The 25,149-nt window shown below is 40.6% G+C and overlaps 1 protein-coding gene across 3 annotated transcripts; it reads left to right on the forward strand.

Annotated features, from left to right (window-relative positions):
- Nucleotides 1-152: 152 nt before the first annotated feature.
- BEND6 (BEN domain containing 6) lies at nucleotides 153-25,058 on the forward strand. Of its 3 annotated transcripts, none has more exons than XM_075145255.1 (10): nucleotides 153-282; nucleotides 2,617-2,777; nucleotides 13,624-13,852; nucleotides 13,958-14,103; nucleotides 14,617-14,715; nucleotides 15,097-15,274; nucleotides 16,758-16,975; nucleotides 18,311-18,503; nucleotides 20,382-20,520; nucleotides 23,028-25,058. In XM_075145255.1, the coding sequence occupies exons 3-10, from the start codon at nucleotides 13,657-13,659 to the stop codon at nucleotides 23,290-23,292; spliced, it is 1,434 nt and encodes a 477-aa protein (XP_075001356.1). In that variant the 5' UTR covers nucleotides 153-282; nucleotides 2,617-2,777; nucleotides 13,624-13,656; the 3' UTR covers nucleotides 23,293-25,058. The 3 variants fall into 3 exon arrangements, with proteins under 3 accessions (XP_075001356.1, XP_075001357.1, XP_075001358.1); XM_075145257.1 differs by lacking the exon at nucleotides 153-282 and adding an exon at nucleotides 3,782-3,935 and having other exon boundaries at nucleotides 2,550-2,777; XM_075145256.1 differs by lacking the exon at nucleotides 153-282 and having other exon boundaries at nucleotides 2,411-2,777.
- Nucleotides 25,059-25,149: the final 91 nt, after the last annotated feature.

The following is a 25,149-nucleotide window of genomic DNA, read 5'->3' on the forward strand; positions in this document are numbered from 1 at the left end:
AGCCGGCAGCGAGGAGCGCGGCGGGCTCAGCGCCCGCGGGCACCGGCGGGGCGGGGCGGGGCGGGGCGCCGCATGGCAGCCGGCGCGGGCACGGCACGGCGGGGCGGGGCGGGGCGGGGCGGGGCGGGGCGGCGGGGGGAGGAGGAGGAGGAGGAGGGTGCCAGCGGGAGGGAGGAAGGGGCACGGCGCAGCCCGCCGCCGCCGCGGGGACTTGGCCGGGGCGGCCGGTGACATCACGCGCTGGAGCTGCTGCAGAGGGAGGCGGAAAATGGCTGCTGCGAGGTACCGGGGGGCGGCTTCCCCGCGCGGGCCGGGGAGCCCCGGGGGGAGAGGGGCTGTCCCCGCTTCCGCCGCCGCGGAGGGCAGCGACCGGTGGGGCGCGGGGTCGCGGCGGCCATCGCCCGTGCAGGTCTGTGCGCCTTGGCGGGGGAAGGGGGGTCCGTAGCCGTTTCCCGGGCAGGCAGACCCCGGCCCCGGGGCACTGGTCGCGGCCGGTTTCGTGGCAAAGCTGTCGCAGGGGGAAGCGGCAGGGAAGTGTCAATGAGAGACAGCCTGGCGAGGTGGCTGGGGTCCTCCGTGTTTCTGATGCTGGGATTGAGGCGACGGCTGACTGCGGGAGAGAGCGGGCACCGTCCGGGGTGCAGCGCAGCACCAGCTTTCGTCTGGGTCACGCGTTAGGGCACACACCGTGCGTGGTGCTTATGTACGGGCGGTGTGTAATTTGCACACCCGCCGAGACGTTTCCCACAGGAAAGCCGCGGAGAAGTTGGCCGGAGCGGGGGCTTGCTGCAGCCAAAGCTGCCAGAGAGCAACGCCGCGCACATACCCTCTTCCTGCAGTAAACTGCAACGTGCTGCAGCCCATGTCAGCCCCTGTGCCTGTCGTTTACCGCCTTGCCGGAGCTGATGCATCGCGGGTAGCATAAAAATCCTGGCAGGTGCAGGTTGCTAGTGCAGATCATAACAAGGGGTTGTCTCTGTCACTGTTACTACCTCTGTAGCTGTTACTCTGATGATACTCCTGTATCATCAAAGACTGTTTCAGAGGTCTTTGAAAATGCAGTTTTAAACTCTCTCATACTACTAAGCACAAAAAAATCATATGCTGGAAATATCCAGATAATATTTTGCAATATTGTGTTTGCCTGTGTTCCTGGGGAAAAAGTTAGGGTTAATTCGTGACGAAATTCATACTCTTCTCATGCATCTTTGATGTGAGCACATAAACGAGAGGAACATTTCCGAAACTTTATAGAAATAATGAAAATCTCTGTGTAAACATTGGAATAACATTGAAATGTTACTGCTTTATATGACTGCCATAAAACTGTATAGAAAAACATACGTGCAAATTTGAATTAAACTACAAAATATGCAAGCTGGAAGGACAGAGAGGGAAACATATTTGTGGTAGCTTAAATAAGAACAGGAAAAGTGATCTCTAGAATACCAAAATTCATTTATCGCTGAGCTAATAACATTGTAACACTTTACTGTTCCCCTTAACATTCCCCTTAATGTTAGGGAAATCCATTTTCATTCAAAGATTTTCTTGATACCAGGTTGGGGACCTAAGTAAAGAAAGAAAAAAAATGTTGGCTTTTAGGTCTGTAATATTTTATTGCGGGAATTTTGTATCATTTCATACTATATGCCAACATAGTGAGCCAAAATAGTCTGTCATATTATTTTGTAAAATGGAAAGTTGCTACATTGCAGCCTTTGATTTAAAGCTTCCCCTCACTGCCTAGGAACTGACAAATGCTATAAAGCTGTGCTGCATCATGTGATGCAATATTGAAATCCTTCCTAATACCGCAGTACACTGCAGTAAAATTGTTTTAATGCAGATTACTTGGAGATTATTCAAACGGTTCATGTTACCTCACTGTAACATGAAGCAAATCCGTGTGATCCTCCCGGCGACGCGCTGCCCTGCTGCAATGCTTCACTGCAGTATATTGCAGAAGCAAGGAACTTTTTGACACCTTTCGCTCTGCACTGATTTATTGTTTCAGAATGGGATGGTAGAGGAAATGTGCATAGCAGTGACTGCACGGTATATTGCAGAGAACTGAGAGAGAACAGTTATTTTCGCATTGTTCTTGGGTAGCAGTGCATAGAAAACATTTGACAGACAAATCTCTAATGTTAGCTTAGTTTAAGGTTTATAGCATTTCCCTTCTAAGACTTAGAGCTCATTGGTGTCTTGAGGGTAATATTTTGCCAAAAGGCTATCATAAATTTCATGACAACTACTTAATTTTTTTTTCAAATGCAGAAGAGAGTACAGTTCAGTACAGGAAATGCTGACATGCATGATTTTTCAGAGAGCTACTGCCCCAGGCTTGAGTCAACTGTCTCACTTGTATACCAAACTGCTGCAATGGCTTTCTTTATACTCATTACTGCTCTGTGATGGTTAAATGCTGTGGGGTTTGGTAGTGCGGTTAAAATATTACTTCCATGGTGAATAAAGTTTAAGTTGCTGAAGTTATTTCACTTTAAAAATAAGCAAACTATATGTGGGTAGGGGGTTCCCCCCCCCCAATAGTAATAAAGAGAAATTAAAAGAAGTTTTATATATATTGCATTTTTAATCTAAGCTTCTTTACAGAATGTTTTTCAGGGAACTTTTCATAAATCTTAAGGATGATAAACAGAGAAGAGAAAAGGAATGAAGAGAGAAGGTTAAAACAAAACCTCTCAGCTGAGATTTGACCTCAGAAGGAGAATCCTGGAGGTGAAGCTATTTCAGAGAAGAGGAAGTAAAAGAAGGTAACAAAGTCTTGAGACTAACTGTGACAACAGTGTGTGGAGTGGCAAGGCAGGTCAGAAAAGAGATCTAAGTTGTTGAGAGGCTGAAGCAAGTCCAAAAGGGTTGTATAAGCTAAGAAGGCAGCCTTCGACCCTGAAATAAATGAGGGCTACTGCTGCCGTTTCAGAGCATGCATGATGTGGCTGCACTTTTGCGGAGACGTGAGAAGGTGGGAGGTAGTGCCCTGCAGATGCTTGTTTTGATGGGGATCACAGGGAAACAGAGCAGCAACAAAGTCACGGGCATAGCTGAAGTTTTCGGCAGGAGGCTTGGAAGCAGCCTTTTGCTTGTGCAATGCTGAAGGAGGACGTGGTGATAAGTACTTGGGCAGAGGAATGAAAATGGGAAGAGACTCCACAGAAAAGAGGTGACCAGCAAACGTTTGCAGTGGAGACAGGACAGGAGGGGAGGGTGTTTCTCTGGTTGCAGTCACTCTTGAATGCAGTTGTTTACCTGTTTTCCCAAGTTGCGCGAGGGAGGGGAACAGCACGGAAATCATGTCAAACTTCTGCAGTTTATGGAAGAGTTGAGCAGGGAATGTGTTGTAGCAGCAGCAGCCTTCCTGCGGGGAGACAAGGCAGCATTGACCTAACATATTCTTTCAGCCAGTTTGTCATGATAAGCTGTTCTGACTTAGCAGTCTTGCCCAGCAAGGCTGAAGGCAGAGATACTTTCTGCCCTTATTCTTGCCCTGTATGCAGAATTGCAGTACAATCTATGGACTAGTGCATATTCCTTGATAATTTTCGTGAGGTTCAGCAACTCTCTTTAAAAGAAACTAAAAATCCTAGCTGAGTACCATGGGTTAGGCTGAAAGGAGGAAAAAAAAATAGCAAAAAGAAAATATAACGGTATTTTGAGTGGAGGAACCATGTCTGCAGAGATCTGCTGACCTCCCCCAATGTGAGCTGTGGGATTCAAGGGCACTCAACAACTCTGAGAAGGCACCTCTCTGTTCCTACAGATTCAGGCCTTGTGGGCCTCATTTTGCAATTGTAAGACTCCCTGTATCAGTGAGCCGGAAGAAAAAGGTCACATGCTAGATCTGGTGATGTGGACACAAGAATAGGAGATGATACATGATACGATCTCAGAAGAGTTGCTGAGTAAGTGAAAGGGTAAGATCATTTCCTTTCACTGGTATGTAGGTATGCTTTAAGGACTGCGTTTCTACTAATTAATTATAATTGGGTAAAATATTCTGCTTAAATGACTACTTAACTGGTTAGAAGGGTTGTCTAATCATCTAGTACTTCTTAACAAAATATTTGATTTTTTTCTAATCAAAGAGGAACCAAAGTAAATACAGTAAAAACCAAAGAAGCAAGCGAAGTAAATACAGAAAATATTGTAGTATCTGAGTATTATCAACTTCATTCAATGAAATAATTGATTTCCCCCTCAATATTCTACTTCACGGGTTACACGCTGTCCTCAATGTGCTTTCTAGCAGTTTAAGCATGATGTATGAGATGATGTTGTGGGAGTTTCTGGTAGATGATTAAACCTTATAAAATACATTCTTCAGCTGAAAGAATTACAATTTCCAGCTTGATATAGGCATCATATTTCAAAAAAACCTGTGAAATTATATGTTCTAAATTCAGCAAGGTTATTCCAAGTCTTTGTTTTGCAAAACTTGTTAAATTGTTTGCTCCATACAGTGCTTTGTATGTTTGGAAGGCACATTAGCATTAGGTAATTCTCACAATATTCTCGAAATTAGGTAAATACACATTATTATTTCAGATCCTTTGAAAAGCGAAGCTAAACTGTAAAGGTTGTTCGATTTACCCAAGACCAAACTGTGCGATTCCAGTGCTGCAGACTCGACCACTCCATGACTGGAACATTTTACCATCTACAGGGTGTCTTAGGTGACCATGTAAAACCAAATTCTGCCTTCTTTATATATGTAGAGGTAATTGTCCTTATTTTGCAGGTTCATCAACTCACACAGCTTGCATGTTTTGATGCCCTCTGTTTATTAGACTGAATGTAAATTGAATGAAGTATGAGCCATGCAGTTGTGCACTCACGGCTTACAGTCTTGCTGGAAAAATGCTGGCAGGAATTCTGTGGGCATAAATTGACTTTGCAGACAGAGAGGCTGATCTTGAGCCTAGATCGAAATATACTGCTAAAGCTCCTATGGCTTTTTTTTTATTACAGCAGTGATATGCCCCTTCGTCCTTGGTTAAAATTTGCTCTGTACTCATTTTTGGCAGTGTTTAATGTAGCAGTTGTCAATCTGAATGTGGCCTTGCATCCCAGAGGGAATTGCACTTCATTAGTATTTTATGTATATAATTGGAAGTGCTTAAGGATTGTTTCAGACTGATATACAAGACTGGCCGTTCAGCTCTTATATTAATGTATAAAGTTACGTTGAACTACATACACTAAAAAGACATTTAATTTTACAGGAAGGGAAAAAATAGCTCTAATAAAGTTTGAGGTTGTTATCCTTGCAGGGAAGATACCTTTCTGTCGATTCCCCTAAGTGCACGGGGAACTACTCTTAGTTGCAGTAATATTCCCTGGAGTAAGAGGACAATGTATATGTCTCTTGTTCTAGCTCATGACCTTTAATAGTAATGCAGATTTTTTTTTTAACTGGAGATCATCAAGTTCATTCCCTCCTACCAACATGCCACAAAACCAGAGCAATCGAGGAAGAGCTTTGGAGTAAAAGAGCAGGCACTTTGAGTATTAACCAGGCATGGCTTCTAATCTGTCATCACTCACCTATGACAGCCAATAAAGACATATAAGTAGAGATAGTTAAGATGCCGCTAGATTATTAAATACTGACCAGTGCTCAAGCCTGGAATTTCCTAGCTGGTATTTCGCTTCTATGCTCTTAGAGTTGAAGGGAGAATGTCACCGATAGTAATGCTTCAGGGCAGCACAGCTTATCGAAAGATACAAGATAGCATATGCCACCTTATAAAAAGAGAAAGATGCCTCCTCTTATCAACTCTCACATCAGGTTGTCAGTGGGTTTGTTTGAACAAGTCCAATATGAAAGTACATTAGTTGCCTGTGGAAAGTCTGTCTGATATTTTTTCAGCCTTTTAGGAAAAGGATATTTGACTGCTTGGGCTGTTACATAGAGCTAGTGCACAGTTTTTGCACCTCAGCACAGATTTGTATGTAGTCAAACTTTCCCTTAACCATGTTGCCTTCCCATAAACATCTTTAGACAAAATAAGTGAATACGTCGCTTGTCTTTAACCTTTATAATTGGGAGCTATTAAGATATGTTGTGTTGAATTACTCAAGCCAGATCAGAATGAGCACAGCCAAGTGTTGGACTCCACAGAGCCGTGCTGACTTGTTTCTCCTCCCAGGCTACTTATTGCTTCTAAGAGTTTGGGTATATTAACCTGCATGGAAAGAGCTTTCATGTGACTGTTCAAATTCCTGTAGCTTAGGTGTCTCATCAGTTCAATAAATAAACTAATTTTTGTTGGTCTGTTTATTAATACATTTTGTTGAGCATGGCATTTGCGAATAAGCAAATCAAAGTGGGTATTAGTTTTCCATCTGTCAGCTGTGAAATAGTTGTTTAATAAAGATACTAATCTGTGATGTAGTATTAAGGTAACTTCCTGCATCTTGTTATTTGGCATCTTGTTATCTTTATGGGGATCTTTCACTGAGTGTGGGATTAAAACACAGATAAATAAATGTATGTGGTTTATAGGCATGTGAGGTATATCAGCTCCTATTTAAACTCAGTTCAATCATTGGGGCCCAGAGAACAATTTGTTTCTCTAAATTTATATGTTTAGTGCCATTTGAGGTACCTAGAGTTAGTAACCACCCTCGTGAGCCTGGAAGAGGGTCTAGGCTCTATGTGAGATGTGCCCATCAGAAGAGGCAGTTGGAGGCCAGGCGTAATAATTTATAATATCTAAGATCGCACCATGCATTTATTTTTAGGCAACTGAATTGAGCCTTAGAGCATTTGAAACAAGCTGAATTGCTCTCCAGGGAGCTCTAATTGTGTTCAATAGGGGCTTGACACTTACGACTATTGAGTTGCTCAAGGCTGAGACATCTCCAAAGGGATGGCAGTTGTGATAAAAGACCTGTTGGAGATTTGCACTTCTGGAGTAGCAGTTGAAGGCCAAGCAGAATGCCAGAGGACACTGGCGCTAGACACCTATGTTTAGGAAGCCAAATTCATCCCTAGAGCTCCAGTGATTACAGTGATAACTTGGATACCTGGTGCACCAGTGACACCTAAATGTAAGCACCTCAATCTAGAACTGAATCCTGTCCTGAAAGCCCAATAATGATGCCAGGTTGCTATCTTGATATTTATTAAAATGAACACCATGTTTCACTTTAGTTTAATAAATTATGAGTCAGATCAAAAGTTTAGTACTTCTAGACATGCTGACTGTACCTGCTTCATAAATTCATTATTCATCCTTTCCTATCACTCAGTATTACAAATAAAATCAATGGTTTGATGCAAAAATCAGAGCTTTTCCAATAAACTACTTCAAGCTTTTGATTTAAGCCACAGTCCTACAAAGGGCTTTGGCATATTTAGGTATTAATGTTATTTTATAGAACTTCTAGGTTGCTAAAACTCACAGCATGGAGGGTACTACTATGAAAAATAATAATGGCTTCATTAATTCCTTGGGCTGCTCAAACGGATTTTAGTGTGTGGGACAAGGTATGGGCCAAATTCTGCATATAATCCTGTGGATTGTAAATGCTGCTGAGGTTTTGAAGTCAATGAGATGATCTGCGTAAATAAGGCCAGAAGATGTTGCTTTACCATGAATAGCATCACTTCTTAGAAAAGTATCTCAGATTATTTCATAGTCACACCAGATAGTGATCTACAGTCAGGAAGTGAGCTCTTGGATATCAGTAATAAAAATCATGTAGTTTTATCCTTCCTGTGGAAGACCAGTGGGATCATTTCTGTGCATTTCTAGTTGCAGTAATGTTCTGATAGATGCTCCCCCAGATTTCCAGCTGAATTTGGAACACAGCAATACTGATGATTCTGGAAAAACTGTACTCTGTATTTCTCAGCTGAGAGCAGCAGATTTGTGCTTTTAAGTCATATTTTCCCATAAAATGACTAAGATATTACACTGTAAATCTTTTGAGCAGTAACAACACTGCTGCATTCTTCCGACAATGCCTAATTCCACTGAAATCATTAGTAAATCTTACACTGGTTTCAGGGGAATAAGGTTAGAACCCACAACACGGCATGTAACATCTTTAAATATGGTCATGTTTTCCATCATGACTTTGTTACAGAGGACTGGGAATTCTGAGATTTCATTGTAGCCCAAGAGTTTTGCACCAACATTGTACTCAATGTCCTGACAAGTTCAATGTAAAATGCCATAGTCAAAATAACACAAACCAAATCTGTGACTACCACTCATTATGCTGAATTGGAAATAAATAGTTTGAGTGAGATAGATGCATTTCTAGCTCAATAAAGGTGGGGTTTTTTCCCAAGGAAAACTGGGATTATTGAAGGCTGAACTTAGAGGCTATACAATATAAAATGTTAGTACTTCATTATGGAGCTGTGTTGCATGGGTACGGTACAGTTTCTTGTTTTGCTGAAATCAGTGGCAAAGCCCTATTTTAAGCCATGGCAGAATCAGACCCACTGAGTGGGCCTACAATCTCGTGTTGTAAATTTGAAATACTCTACACTGCGTTTACTGAAAGGAAGGAGAAATAATGATCTCAGCATGCCATCTGCCAACTCTCCGGCTGAATGGAACAGACTATGTCAGTCAAGGGGTGAGATATGTCTTTAAATTACTTTTGTGGTTTGTTTTTTTTCTTTTGTTCTGGCTTTTTGGGTTGCTTAGTAACAATATTCTGTGTGCAATTTTGTAGCATCTGTGTAGAATGTGAGGTGTTAACATGTTTGTAAAAATTAAGAGTCCAATTAATGTTTCCTCTGCAGAGCTTTAAAATTAAATGACTCCTTTCTTTCCCCCCCCCCTTTTACAAATTACCTGCTTTTAGAAAAAGTAAAGAGAGATTTGTGTCTTAGAACAGTGATAAATCATAAATCTGCATTTTAGTATTTCTCAAATAAGTAGCTAGTGTTTTCAAATGGAGAATACAGCAGAATTAAGTAACTTGCAAAACATAAGTGGCTTTCAAAGGTCATATAATTCTGCCTCTGTGGTCAGCAGCTGCACACAGGGTAATGTCTGTGAACGATTATATATCTTCCAATTAAACCACTGAACAAAGCACTCGGTGTCAGAAATCTTACTTGATGACTTGCAGAACTGTGTAAGAAAGATTTAAAACAGAGAACCAGATACACTTTAACAGACTTCATCCTCTTGGCTCCCTATAGCAGAAGGTCTATTGAAATCTATCCTATGGCTTCAAAAATAGAAAAAGCTAATATAGGATGGGTTGGACCAAGCCACCTTCTATAAGGAGACATACCTACCCCTGTATAGTCACTGAAGAGTCAGTAGAGAGAAACAGGCTCTCCCAGACAGTAAGTCATCTGCTGTCTTTTAGACGCGTGTCTTAGGGTGAGATGAATCACCTCTCTCTCTGTGGTGACTGAGCTAAACATGGCTAGACAACCTCTCACTTTTAAGGCAGTAAAAGTTTGGTAAGATTAATGCCACTCCCCAAGATTTGTTTTTCCTGATGATACAGTATATTTTGCCTTTGATCTGTTTTGGCAAATAAAACATTTTAGAGGGAGGCATCTGCAGCAGTCCTGACTCAGACAAGGTTCACATTGACTCCAGTGGGAGAACAGGGTGAGAAAACACTGCAGGACTTCTCTTCCAGTAAGTGAAGTATTTTACTGTTCCTTTTCCTCATTGCAGACATTTTGTTCTGCCTTTCCATTCCCTTTAATCACTGGCTAGAGATCACGCCAGCAGACAGTTAGGTATTATCCCCAGGGCCCATGGATTGTCATAATAAATTCTGTGAAAAGACGTAGTTTGATTAATGTCTACTGCAGGAGCTGAAGCCATAGCTCCATAACAGAAAAATATTAACAATCAACTATTGCACTCTGTTCCTTTTATTTGGCAATGTAATAGTTTCATTTTATCTGCAATGCAAGCAATTGAGCTGATGCCTGGCAGAGATGCAGCAAAGGGACCTGGCCAGTCTCTGTTGCTGTCCCACAACTGCTTTCCTGCCTTCGTCCCTTCAAAAGCAGCAGGAGCAACAGGCCTGAGCACAAGCCTCAGAAAGCTGCCAGGAGCTAAAGGAATGGATCAACCCCATCCCTCCTCCCATGACTATTTTTGAAATCCATTCCTTATTTCTCTCAGCATCCTATGTAGCTTATATTTTAACTTGGCAGCTACTAAGACTTTTGGTGAAATCAGTTTAGCTGTTTACTAGTACACCCTCCCACCACAGGCAAGAATTTTGACAGCTCAAAAGAGCTTTATAGATAATGTAGACAAATTGCTGAGCTCCGAGTCCTACCATGACCATGAAATTGTCCCTAGCTTTGAGTGGCGGGGTGGATTTTTGTGGATCCAGGTAAAGACTCTCTGAGGGATCTTGCCGGCCATGTGCTCCACAGAGTCTACCAGTGGCACCAGGCTGCTGTCGTGGGCTCCAAACATCCAGAAGTCCACATGTCCACTGACTTCATTAAGCTGTATAACACGTACACAAGTCTGATACCTTCCAAAAGCTGTTCGACTTGCTACCGATGTGCTCAGTCGGCACAGTGTGTATGTGAATAGCCCCAGTGCCGTGGGGGATCATCATAGAATCATTAAGGTTGAAAGAGACCTCTAAGATCATCGAGTCCAACCGTCAACCTAACACCACCATGCCCACTAAACCATGTCCCTAAGCACCACATCTACACGTCTTTTAAATACCTCCAGGGATGGTGACTCAACCAATTCCCTAGGCAGCCTGTTCCAATGTTGAACCACTCTTTCAGTAAAGAAATTTCTCCTAATGTCCAATCTAAACCTCCCTTGGCGCAACTTGAGGCCATTTCCTCTCGTCCTATCGCTGGTTACTTGGGAGAAGAGACCAACACCCACCTCGCTACAACCTCCCTTCAGGTAGTTGTAGAGCGCGATGAGGTCTCCCTTCAGCCTCCTCTTCTCCAGGCTAAACAACCCCAGTTCCCTCAGCCGCTCCTCATAAGACTTGTGCTCCAGGCCCTTCACCAGCTTCGTTGCCCTCCTCTGGACGCGCTCCAGCACCTCAATGTCCTTCTTGTAGTGAGGGGCCCAAAACTGAACACAGGATTCGAGGTGCGGCCTCACCAGTGCCGAGTACAGGGGCACTATCACCTCCCTGCTCCTGCTGGCCACGCTATTTCTGATAGAGGCCAGGATGCCGTTGGCCTTCTTGGCCACCTGGGCACACTGCTGGCTCATGTTCAGCTGGCTGTCAACCAGCACCCCCAGGTCCTTTTCCTCTGGGCAGCTTTCCAGCCACTCTTCCCCAAGCCTCTAGCGTTGCATGGGGTTGTTGTGGCCGAAGTGCAGGACCCAGCACTTGGCCTTGTTGAACCTCATTCAGTTGGCCTCAGCCCATCGATCCAGCCTGTCCAGGTCCCTCTGCAGAGCCTTCCCACCCTCAAGCAGATCAAGACTCCCGCCCAGCTTGGTGTCATTTGCAAACTTACCCTCCATGCTGTGAACAGCCTGTGTATTCAGTGCGTCTCTGGAAATCCCGGGCTGGCTTGCCAACCCTGTACAAGCACAGACCACAAGCATGTCCCATGGCTCAGAGAATATTCGTCTCAACACAAAATGAGAGACAACATACAAACTGTTAGAGGAAACATTACAGGGAAACATTAAAAAAAATGTAGAAGTCAGTCAATTGGCTGTTAGTCTTAGCACACTGGCAGTTCTAACTTTGCTGTGATTCTGCTGACCTTATGTGGGCTTTTAGGAGGGTAATAAAAGTAGCTCGCAACTGCCAAGGGCCAAGAAGGGGAAAACTCAAAAGTACTTCATTTGAGAATCAAAGAACTGAGTGATGGGGATTGTTGTCCTCGGTTGATCAGGGGTAGAAGTTAACATCTTTGTGCCGGATGAGAAAGACTGGGGTGTATACTCAAAAGCAGTTTGAAAAAGAAGGAAAAACACTGACGGTCAATGTGATTGCACGCACGGGCTGTTTTAAATTGTTGAATGATCCCTTTCTGAGGTGTGAGGATCCACTCGGCATGGATCAGTGGCAGAATGAGGCCTCCAGTGACTCATGCTAGGCATAGACCTTCAGGCAGCTTCCTCTCCAGAATTGGGATGTTTCCTGATCTTTCTAACTTGCTTTAAAGAAAATTAATGTGAATTCTTGCAAACACAGTCTCCTTTCTTCAGCAGGGTGGTACTTAACAAACCTACTGCTATCACGCACAACACATTCTGCATAAAAGCATGATTTAATACACTTTTTAATGGTGATTTCTTATGCCACTTGCCTCATTGTATCAGTAAACATGTTGACAAGAGCGCAGCTGTCTTTTGCAAATTAACAAGTTCACCCCTGTGTGAAAAACCAGCTCTTTGGAGGCGTAGCACAGACATGGTGAATAGTGGTGAGCTGGGCTTCTGCAAATGAATTGACATTGCTTCTTAGAGCACTGCAGCCAGACTTTCTCACTTTGACATAATAGCTCCGCGTAATTCTCCTTTCCTAGCTCTGAGTTCCCTTTTTGACAGCCTCTGCATGAGGCACTAGATTTGCTTCTGACTGATTGAGGCCAAGTAAATTGCAAATCACGCTGTCACATCTGGGAATTCATGAGTTTGCAGCTCTGTAATATTACTTCACCTCTATGAACTGACAGGCCAAATCGTATGTTTATTGGAAAGGAGACCAAGGTTTGACAAAATCAGATTTTCTATTTATTGTTTTATCTGATTTAATAATTCTAAAGTAGAAAATATCTTCTCCAAGTATTATGGAAGCACTTAAATGAACTGGTTACATTTCCAGTAGAGTTTACTAATTGTATGTTACGTTTCACACATTCATGTAAGTCGTATCAGCTTAATTAGAAAAATAAAGCACAAAATATAACTTGTTCCCTTCTCCCAGCATGGAACTTCAGTTCTTTAAAAAGCCCAGAAATGGTCCTGTGCTTTAAAAATATTGTTTTATGCAAGCAAAGAATTTAGCTGTATATTTGGGTCTGTGTTCTCCTTGTTGCCGGTGTTCTTCATGAAGCAGCCCATCTCTCTTCCAGTCCTCAGCCTGTCATTTCTTTTGAACATCAAGTTTTCCACTGCCAGAATGTGTCGTACCTTATCCAGTCAGTTGTCCTGGGTTGTTCTGGGTTGGTTTTTCATGGCTGCAATTGTACATCTTGCTGCCCCCTGGAAGTCATATATCCCTTTTACTAGTGTGTAAAGCTAGTACCTTCCCTCGTTCTACGGAAAGTTATCAAACCTGTATTTTTTAGTCAGAGCTGGACTGAAAACTTTTGTTGGGGCAAATGCAGTAGTAATAGAGATCCTGGGCAGGAGATAGATTAGGCATGGTAGTAATATGGAAACAAGGACTCTTGTGAGTGAAACCTGTTTTCTCTGCATGGTTTTGGAGGCAACTGTCTGATGTACATTTATTGAGCAGACCATCTCCCATCTTTCAAGGGAGATATAACACACTGCTTGGCTAGTTTTCACTTCCTTATCCAGGATATTTTCACACAAGCTAATTACCAAAATCCAGGAACAGGAGGGTTGTTGCGGCTTTTTAAAGTATTCTCGTAACGTTCCTGTGGCATGACATGGTAACAGCTATTTTCGCTATGACGTCCTGCAGGCAGTGTGTGTGTGACAAGAAAACCACTTAACAATGAAAAAATTCACACTGTTTGATTTTGTAAATGATAATTCACTGCAAATTGGAGAGACTTCATGGATACAGGACCTTCCCAGTGATGACAATGAACAAGAAAGACTTCTGAAACCAAATGAGCATGTGCTGGTAAACTGGCCTGTGGGAGAAAGAAAGACAGAAAAGCACCTGGTGAAAGTTGTGTACATGAGTGGTGAGTGCAGTTCCAGAGCATTTGTCTGATATGAAATTTTAATCTATTTGTAAGGTATTGCTACCTGATTTTCTGTGCTTTGGCTTTTTTTTTCCATCACTTCAGATGACCCCCAAGAGCTGGTGGAAATGATGCAAAGGATATTACGAGCGGATGAAATTACAAAAATACAAGTTCTTGGAAAAGGCAAGAGGAAGAGGATAGAAATGATATTCTCAGAGAGTGAAGACAGTGACCTGGAAAAAGAACAGGTGAGTTTCTGTCTTTATGTGCCTGATATTGGTAGGCCCATAACAGAATGATATAGACCGTTACTCTTGATTCTTCACAATATAATATACAAAATATGTATAGTAAAGTAGGAATGCAGACAATCTTCACATGATACTTCAGCACAATAACCTGTCAGAGTAATTAGTTAGGCCAATAGATTTTGTCCTTTGCTATTTAAAGAGAGAAATGTTATTCAAGACTTGGATGCTCTGTAGCTCCATTACATTTTCTCCCATAAGACAGAAACCTGACTACTGCATAAGGAAGGGAAGGGACCAGATTTTCTGAGCTTTGCATTGTGCTGAGATCTGCAGTGACAAAGTGTGGGGAAAGAAAACATAAATCTTAACAAAAAGTTATAAACTTATTTTTCAAATATACTAACCAAGAATGTCAAGTGCACAGTGAATAAAAGTTTGTGGTATACCATGAGATACTGTAATGAAAGGCTCTATAGGAATGCAAAGGCACTATTATGCTCTTGTTTACAGGGGAAGATGATGAAGCATATAAAAAGAAAGAAATCATTACAGGCATCTGCTCCTGCCAACATCCTGAGTAAACTTGAAACATCTTTAATTAACAAACAGGTAAACATCTCATCTTCAGCAATTTCAATGTACTAAGCAAAAGCAAACTGAAATGTTTTTGTTTAGGGGGGCGTAAGACTTTTGTTTTAGTGAAGTTAACGGTTCTAAAAGACACTACCTTAGAAAACCAGTGAATGGAGGACAGAGAGAGAAGTACCTAATGGTTATGTATTACCCTGACATTTCATTCTGAATTTTAATAGGAATGGTAATATCTATGTTCAGTAACAGCTATTATTAAAATGCACCGAGTCTGTTTATACATTCTGTGTATGAACAGAATATTCTGATTTAGCCAGATATTTTAATGTTAATTTTAATGCTTTAATTTTATGTTGTTGTTGCTCTAGATAGCACATTTTGGTTTTTTTTTTTCCCCAGAGAGAAACATATTCAGGAAGCAACTTTCTGTACAGTGAAAGCAGCAGTGATGATGAAGAGCCTTTATTTCAACTATCCAAGGTAGAACTGTGTGCCAAAATAAAAAGTCTCAAGAGGAAGCTGACAGACACCATGAGAGAAAACTGCCGCCTAAGGCAGTCCCTGGTGATGCTTCAAGGTAAAGTCAGGGGAAGTATTTTGATGAAGAGGAAAGCCTGAAGGTCATGAAAGTCTTGATTTATAAGAGGCCATTTGGATGGCAATTATGGATGCTCAAGCACCTGACACGATCAAGGCCTACCATTAAGCATCAAATTCTTTGATACATGGCAACATTTAATTCCAGCAGCACTTAGAAAAAACTGTCTTACACAGAGGCCATGCAATCATAGAGTTAGCAATGGAAAAATCTGTCTAAATCCTGTCAGTTGTTCCCAAGAGAACTTTTCTGTATGCTGTATATAACCATCAGCTAAGCTCAAACGCTCCACTGACCAGTCCAACTAATCCTATTTATTAACAGTTATTCTTGATCTACTGAAATTTTCATTATTCTGGAGTGATTTCATTTCTAATCAATTTAGTAATTCCTCATTATTGATAATCTGAGTTAGTTCCAGGTACAACAAATTTAGTCCTTTCCCAGAGATGAACCATTTTGTTCTTTTATAAACGAATCCTTCATCACTTAGTGATCATCTCTGAGGCCCCTCTTACTTGTCCCTGTCCCTTACTCTGGGGCAGCCAAGACTGAATCCAAAATTTCAAAACATTAGTGAATGAATAAGGTTTAAAGAGGATTTGCTACTTCTTGCCAGCTATGTCATACCATCACTAGACAGCCTAGTATCTCTGGTTTTATTGTCATATGATTTTTCAAGTGCTTAGCAGCTTCATTGCCCACCTGATTCTGTGCCGTATGTTATTCATCTTGGTTTGGATCATTCATCTTCACTTTTCTGAATATTATTTTTAAACATTTAGTTAGTGTCTGACAACTTTTCTTACACATTTAGGTCCATTTGCCTTACATCTTAAGCACTTGTATTAGTCTTCGACAGTATTTTCTAATAATTCAGTGATTCTGTATCTTGCTGATTCTTCAGCCCTTGCATCCTTTTTGCTCTGCTGAATTGAGCCTTCGTAATGGACTCAATAAAAGTTTATATTTGAAAATAAATATTACTTGGAGAAAGGGCCATTTAAAAGATATTCTCTATAGATTAAAAAAGAGTGAAAAAAGTCTATGCAGTCTGTGCAACTTCTTTGAAGCAAAAAACCCGCCTAAAATCAGACATAAAATTACTTAGGCCATACTTAATAGCTTTACAATCTTGTAGAGATTTTGGGATAGCAAAAAGAAAAAAGAGAAATAGGCAGCTCAGTGCCATGATGGGCGTAAACTAATGGTTCCTCTTAGCCTTGCAGAGAACTGATCTATCCTATTCTAAAAACAGAGGCCAGATCTTCATGAGTGGGGACAGCAGAATGGCAGGAAAAGCTTTGAGAGAATAGGAAAAAAGTATGTTAAAGCATTTTTGCTGACTACTTTGACTCTTTTGCAGTACGATGGGAATCTAATTACAAAAGTATACATCCTTACATAATTAGAGTCTGAAAGCTTCAATTAAGTTTACCCATCACTTTCCATTTGATTTCAGTGTTGCCACAGGCAGTCACCCATTTTGAGGAGCTGGTAGGGATGGCTGAAGCACTGCTCAAAGGGGGAGTGACATCATCTACGTCCAGTCTGCATTCACATGCTATTTGGAAAGCATCTAACAATCCGTTAGCAGATTCATATACAGCTATGCATAGTAACTCCAGCTCACCAATAACTCTGAATGTGGAAGATGAGGATCAACAGACCGAAAAACAGGTCAGTTAAAAGGCAATTCCAGGCATAAAAATTTAAACTTTATACAGTACAAACTTTGCTGTTATAATATAACAAATATAAAAAATAAGTGTCAGTAAAAATAATTTTATCATCATGCAGTTGATGACGTGACTAATGAGCTCCATTTGTGCAGAAGGCTCTTTCCATGATAAATACGAGACTTAATTCAGTGTGCTGGTACACTCTCAAACTCACTTCGATTTCGGCTGCTTTGCACATCTGTGACTAAGGGCAGAATGCGGATGCATGAAGAAAATACTGAGATCCGGGGATAACTTCCAGCGTAATGCTTTGGATGCCAAAGGGGAATGGTAGTGTTTCAGAGATAATCTAAGAAAAATACCAGTAGTCTGTTTAAACTGTTAATAAGTAAACGGAGAATGGCATGTTTCTGCTCTTGTTCCAGACACTGGCCAGCAGTTAAGTAGAAATACATCTATATATAGATACTGAGTAAAGATGTTCCCCTATTCTCTGTGATTAGAGCATAACTGAGAAATCTCAGGCACAGAGGCTGTACGTGAAAAATATAAAGACCCAACCAAAAGAATAATTCTAGCTTCTGCATTCACAATTTTACATAAACACTCTTATGCACTGAGTCATGCCAGTCGGTGGAAATCATTCTTGTCATGGGGTCCTAAAAACCAAAGAAATCTATGAAGAATTATCAAGATATGATGTTTTAACTGAATATTGGAATACACAAAATTTAACCTAACATCTCCAAAGATATAAAAAGACCTAATTTTCTAAGCAATGTAGGCTTTCTTAATAGAGGTAGCTCAAAATTGCCCATTAGGAGAGTTAAAATACATAGGCTGTACAACTGCTGTGTGTAGAAGTCACTCTCAAAGCCCAGGACCAGATGTCACAGTTCTTAGGGCATGTCTGCTCGGAGGCAGGAATATTAGCTTGGGCATAGTGCCATGCTCCCGAGGCTGTACAGAATCCATGCCAGAACTGGACCACAGCCAGCCTGCATGGAGTGCAAGCAGAAGGATTTAGATATGTCTGAACACGTCCTGTCTCCACTGGTGAGTAATAAGGATTGCTTGGTGAAGTGTTTGCTAGGATGAACGGGGTCCTTAGTCTGCCCCACATTCGCTTCTGAAAAAAAATCAACCTGCGTGTACAGTTGCAAATGTTGAGTGGTATGCAAGTTTAGCGTTGATCTCGGGCACATAGTTTGCAGAGGTTACTTTTGAAATTGTGGTTTAAAAAAAGAAAATAAAAAAATATTTCAGAGGCAATACTATACAATATTTCTAGAGAACTGCAATAGTTATGCCTATGACCAATTTTGTTTTCCAGTTCAAGATTGAAAAGTGGCAGATTGCACTTTGTAACAAAAGCAAGCCTCAAAAGTTTATAAACGACTTGATGCAAGCACTTTATACACATGAATACATGGCTACACACAGCCTGACAGGTGCAAAGTCCTCCTCTTCAAAGGATAAAGCAGCGAAACCAGCTATGAATCAGAATGAAGTTCAGGAAATCATAGGTGATGACTTGTTAACATTACTCAATGTGGCACTCACTTGACAGGGCTTTCTCTGAGGGTGGGGCTGTAATGCTTAACAGCTGGTCTACTCTGGGGATGTGCTGCTTCATATTTCCTTCTTCAGCTACATACTTTTTTAACCCATCTGTTACATATACTGTCAGTGAAATGCTAAGTAGTAGTATTTCTATTGTGTCACTTTTGTGGTTTTTCTTAAGTGGCTACTCAGCACAGTGATATTATCCATTTTTTTAGCCGCTGAAAGGTTAATCTACAACAGTCAAACTTGGTGCATTACAATTAATAGATAAGGGAAGGCAAAGAGAGAACACACATGGATCAAATTTAAAATGATGTCTGCTATATTCTGAAGTTAGTGAATGTTATGAATTCTGACATTTTAAATAGTGCTGGAGGCAAAATGAGACAATAAGTATAGAAGACAGGAATAATGATCAGAGAAGCAAACAAAATTTGTTTTATGCTGAGGTTTAAGGCAAAAAATGTTTGGTGCATAGGAAAGAATCATTTCAGATGAAATAGCAGCTTTAAAGAAAACAGTATTTTGTGAGCACATGAAGCCTGATTTTTATTGGATTCACACCTATAGCTTAATACTTAAACAACATAGCCTAAATTCCTGTATTAGAATCCCTCGCCCATTGCCATTCCCTTGGACTTCCCCAGTTCTCTCGCTTCCCTTCCCAGCTTAGCTCCAGTTCCTGTACCTTGGTCCAGTTTTGTTGAAGTTGGCCAGCAGTTTCAAAAGTTGCAGAAACCTCTTTTCCTTAAGAATCCAGCTAGAGAAAAAGGCCCAAAGTCAAGAGAGAGAAAAGGAAAGTGTGTAAGATGGTGAAAATATATTTAGAGGCGGTAAGATGAGACCATTTCAGAATTATGTATGAGAAAAATTAGAAAGATTTCATGGGTTGAGAAGAACAGTTGGACTCAATGATCTTAAGGGTCTTTTCCAAGCTAAATGATTCTATGATTCTAAGAGCTACTAGTGACTTTTCTAAAGGTGGATTCTGGGGAAGGTCTAGGCAAAACTGAAAAGGGAAGCAGAGAAGATAATCAGAACATTGAATACAGCATGCTGTGGAGAATTCAGTGACAAAGGGGAGCCTATAGAGAAGTTAAAGAAGTTTGTGAAGGGAAATGAGAACAATCCTGAATTCAAATAGAAATGTATTTCTATTGTTGAAATGTTGAAATTTACATTATACTTATACAAGAGAAGAAGAAAAATAAGGAGGAAGCCTTGGGAGTTCTAGTACTGTAGAAAATGAATTAGTAATCAGATTATTTAAAGAAGATGGAAACTGTAAGACTTCAAAATGAAATGAAAGGGGAAAAAAATTAAAGGAAGGGAAGATGATGGAGAAGAGGAGAGCAGGAGATGCATTCCTGATGTTGAGTCCTGTTAGGTTTTTTGCATTCAAAAAAAGTTAGCCAGGCAAAACAAAAGGAAAATGTTTGGGGAAGTAGACATCACCTGCAAATGAAAATTAATGAACAAAAACTCTAAGATTCAGAGGCATATGAGGACTGACGAGGATAGGAATAGGGCTCTTTTTGATTAAGAACAAAGCAAAGGAAGAGAGGATGAGCAAACACAAATCATTTTCTACAGGAAGCCTTTGTGGCCCTGGAATTCCCTCCGAGTTTGCCAAGAGCAGGCACAGCAATATAGAAGGCACAGAGGAAAGCAAGAGCTGGCACATGCAAAATCTACGAAGTAGTGAGTGAAGACAAGCAAACTAGGGCTAAAGCTGAAGTAGCTGGAAATTTCAAAGATGCAATAAATGCATTTTAGATCATACATCTGTGGTTTCCCTGATTTGGAGGCCTCATATATATAATCTCTTTATTTTGCAGGAATCACAAAACAGTTGTTTCCAAACACAGATGATGCTTTAATTAGGCGAATGATGGGACAAAAACTAAACAATTGCACCAAGAAGCCAATTTTAAGCAAAGATCTTAACTCAGGTGCTTTTCAGAAGCATAGTTTTTGGTAAGTCTTAAAAAAAAATTGTAGCCTGCAAGGTGTAACTCCATATATTACCCTGTGGCAACAAAATCTAAAAGCAATCTTAAAATTGCCGTGAAGATACGTGTTCATATATGCATTGCCAAGTAAGTACATATTTTCGTAACCTTGTACAAAAAGTACGTAATACAGAAGCAGTCCAGCTTAACATTACAGCACAAAAAAAAGTTGTTCATTCTAGACAAAGCAGCACAAGGCTATTAAATTACAGGAAGAGAAGACAGAAGTAAACACATGGAGTTACTTTGATCAATATGTCTATTTTAGATTTGGCATTATTTACTTTTCTTATTATTCTCTGTAGGTTCTCCAGAGATCAGTCAATTGCATTTTCATGTCACCTGTTGTGCCTCAATTAACCCACAAGTAAAGATAAGGAAAATCACACTTCTTTTGTACCTACTGATAAAAATAATGTAGGAGAGCTAAATTAGCATTCTTTTACTGCCAGAAGAGTCTAAATTATTGAGGCAGAGGAATTATTAAATAACATCTTGCTTATTGTGGGCATTCTTACTTTGTGAACAAGACTAGTCTAAAATTGCTGAACTCACCCCTATTGTCCGTGAAGTCAGCTATTTGCATAGTACTGTTTCCATATATACCGAATGTACATATCACAGAATAGTTGAGATTGGGAGGGACGTCTGGAGATTGGCTAGTCCAACCCCTGTGGCTCAAAGCAGGGTCACCTAGAGGTTGCTCAGAGCCATATACACTTGGGTCGAGTATCTCCAAAGACGGAGTCTCCACAACCTCCCTAGACAACCTGTGCCAGTGCTCGGTCATCCTCACAGTGAAAAAGTGTTTCCTGATGTTCAGACTGAACCTCCTGTGTTTCAGTTTCTGCCCATTGCCTCTGGTCCTGCCACTGGGCACGACTGAGAAGAAGCTCCATCTTCTTTACACCCTCCCATCTGATATTAATACACATAGATAAGATCCCCTTGAGCCTTCTTGAGACTAAACAGTCCCAGCTCTCTCAGCTTCTCCTCAGGAATAGGATATGAGATTAAAATCAGTGAGATAGGGAGAACAGATTTGTCCTTACTTAGACTTTCCATACTGAAGTAATATTTTACTTCTTCCTAGTTTAGTTATCTTGTGCATGTTTTAAAATCCATATTTGCAACTGTAAGACACTTCATAACAAAAAAAACCCCAAAAATGACAAACAAAAACACCCCAAGATATTGGACTATGTTATGACACAATTGTTTGAAAACTAGCATTACTTTGCTACTAAAATTCCTCTCTAAGCCACCTGGAAGTACTTTATGGACCACCAGTGGTCTATGAATTACTACTTGAGAAATACTCAGAGAATACCTATTGGAAGAATCCACATATACAGGTTTTCCCATCTGGAAACAATAAACAAATGCATCAGCCTGGCTAAAATACAGTTTACTATGTTAATGCTTTTCTCCTAAAGACGAGAAGGCTTCATAAAACAAAAGTCCTCTGTATTTGTAACATAGAGTGTGCATTGATTCTCTGTAGTATTTTTCCTTGTCCTTGACACAGGTTAAAAATAACAGCACAGAAACACAGACTCTGTCTTCTTTGAAAGAATTAAATCTTAAATACTTTATATTTCAAATTTTTGTCTTCATCAGAGAAATCCATAAATGTTGCTAATTTCTGAGTCTTCTCATCTACAGACACAGTATTCCTGAAGTCTTGATGGGAGGATCTTGAGCTAGCACTACAACAATTCTAGGTTGTTTTTTAATACTGCCTATAGACCTTTAAATTTAAACTCGATATCTTAAAAATGTCTTTATGTCTGTTATTGATAACTGCTTATGTAAAATCCAGTCCAATACCCATTGAAACCAATGCAAATGTTGCCTGCATAGTCTCTCTTGAATGGATGATTATTAGGATGCATTTATAATGGATTCATTCTACACATGTTCAGAATTTCCTCACTATAAAAGCATTTAAGCACCTTGTAAGTAATAGAGATAATGGTGGTGATTCCTTTAACTCAGATGAAACAAGTTTTCTCTGTAAGAAAATCAGGAGAATTTGAAAGTGCTCATAATCTCAATGTTACTCCTTCAGTTCACCTTCCAGCGATGAAGTACAGAGGGGTCAAGAGAAAATCCTGTTGTGCAGTACCTTTAGTAACAACTTACACACAAATTACTAACTTTTAAAACTGGTGATACTGCAGTTTTGAACTCTTCCCTTGCTGCTCCTGCTTCCTTGCCCACCTCCTCCCCCTTTCCCCAGAATACGATTACAATTCAAGAGAAGGAATTTGGAGTCAAATCCAATGAGACAGACGAGTCACAATCTCAGATCCATTAGGCTGAGGTGAAACAAGGAAAAGGGGAACATGTCAATGAAGAAAATTCGTTAACTAGCTAATAAACAAAACTCTGCTGCTCGGAAACTAAGAACAGTAGTAATTGCACATTTAATGTTAATATCTCGAGCTTAGTTATAAATTGTCTTAACAGTGGTTCAACAGCTGCTCCTCAGGGCATCATCTCTTCGGCTGTTCCTCGCAGCACACAAGACCAGCAGGATGATGATTCACTAGCTGCTAATGCACAAATTCAGCAAAGTGACAGCCGCCTGACTCCTCCACCTCCCACCACACAAGGTCAGCAGGAGTGTTTCAAACCCACTTCTAAGCTGGAGTCTCATCTCACCACAAGCTCACCAGCGCCCTCTCCCAACCAGGGTTGCGGACAGGATCTCAGGAATTCAGACAACGAATAACAGAAGGTATTTCAACAGAGATTAAGGAGTAGTTCAAATTCTCGACAGAGATTAAGGAGTAGTATAAAATAAAAAAGAAATAATATCTAAATGAGCCTAGCAACAGTGGACAGAGATATTGCAAGCAGAGTAGAAGCCTGAGAACCATTTTCTCAAACAAATGAAAATCCCACAGCCTAGAAAAAAATGAAGGCATATTAATATCTTTGGCTTTAAGATATTATTAAATATATGCATGTTATGCGGTAATTCAAAACATATAAACATGTTCTGAAGAATATAAGAAGAGTCCCCCTTAGTTAGAAAAAAACATTATCTAAAGCAATATCAAAAGAATGTATAAGAGGAACCTTAATCCCCTTGCTTTCACCTTGACAGCTGATGGAAAACCGCTTTACCGATCAGAGAAAGCTATTACATATTAATACAGAAAAGATATAGAGGTATGAAAAGAGAATAGAAAAATTTCCTAGTGAAATGAAGACTATGGCCAGCACAGGGTTAGAAAGCACAGGGCCGTATGAGCAGAGAAGAAGAAATAAAATAGATATTTAAGGATGCTGTTAACTTGGAAAGAAGAAAACATTCTTAGGGCAATGAAACTGCAGCTCTCAAGATGTCTGCAGGAAAGAAGCAGTTCATTTTTAACCTCTGAAAGTTGGAAAGGCAATGAAAGAAGCCATGTTCCCTCTTAGCTCAGGGAAGAGTCTTCCAGGATAGCCTGTTTGGTTGTGGAGGCCGTGGCTTCTCTCAAGGCCTTCTGCTGCTGGTACTCTGCTGGTTTGGCAGCTCTCACTCTCTCTTCTTCCTTGAACATCAGGTCCGTAGAATAAGGGTGCCTGATCCCTCCAGTCAGGAAATGGAGGACAATCTCTTGGAAGCGACTAGTAAAGGGCAGAGTTGCCAGCCTCTACTCCCTGTGTTTCCATTTTGGTATGCTACCTCTTGCTTAGAGAGAGGGTGGACAGGTAGAGCATTCCTCATGGGACTGGGACCAGAAAAATCCCAGTCACTGGGCAGTTCCTCTTGAGATGTGACACCACTTGTCCCAAGGAGCAGCTGGCAGTCACACACACTATAATTGCCTGAGGAGGAGGAGGGAAGGTACATTTTTTTCCTTGCTCACTGATTCCAGGTTTACAGTGTGCCAGTAGCATGGGAGGAGAGAACACTTGGATTATAGCTTTCGTGCTTGAGAGTACTTCTCCCAGAACAGAGAGCACTAACAGTTAAATCTATTTCATACGTGGCAAACAAGCAACTAAGGAATCAAGATTAAAAAAAAAAACATAAAGTTGAAGAAATCTAGTTTGATTTGAGGAGGATTTCTGTAACTCAGGAGATCTGAGTTATAGAAATACATTAGAAATAGTATTAGCATGAATGCTGGGAAAAAATTCTGAAGATAAGGTTAGCAGCCAAATACCTCTAAAGGAAAGTGCTGCAAACCTAACTGTGCTAGAACAATGCACTAATAAAATGCACTGTGGAGAAGACTTTTGTGTGAGCTGGGCTATGAATTAAAAGAGATCTGCTAGCCTTTTTCATCTCTCATGTCCATCGATTCCTTGTAGATAGGATCAGTATGAAAGCAGGTATGAAATATGATGTAAGTTCTATCTCATGTTATTAACTACCATCCATAAAATGTACAGAAGGGTATTTGCTATTATGTACATTTTGTATATGTAATTGTATGTACAGCATATAAGAATGTATATAGTTAATCATATTTTTGAATCAACTTTCTATCCAATAAAATGAAACATTACTATGTCTGAGTTCTATTTTATTGTCTTTACTGTCTTCTGGGCCTTTTCTTACATCAGCCTCTGTTGTACACTCTTAACATGTAAG

This window comes from Calonectris borealis, chromosome 3 (assembly GCF_964195595.1).
Source record: "Calonectris borealis chromosome 3, bCalBor7.hap1.2, whole genome shotgun sequence".
NCBI lineage: Eukaryota > Metazoa > Chordata > Aves > Procellariiformes > Procellariidae > Calonectris > Calonectris borealis.

Coding starts and splice junctions, on each gene's coding strand:
- BEND6 (XM_075145255.1), top strand. CDS start 13,657: ATGAAAAAATTCACACTGTTTGATTTTGTAAATGATAATTCACTGCAA. Junction 15,275..16,757: donor GTCCCTGGTGATGCTTCAAG/GTAAAGTCAGGG, acceptor ATTTGATTTCAG/TGTTGCCACAGGCAGTCACC. Junction 16,976..18,310: donor ATCAACAGACCGAAAAACAG/GTCAGTTAAAAG, acceptor TTTGTTTTCCAG/TTCAAGATTGAAAAGTGGCA.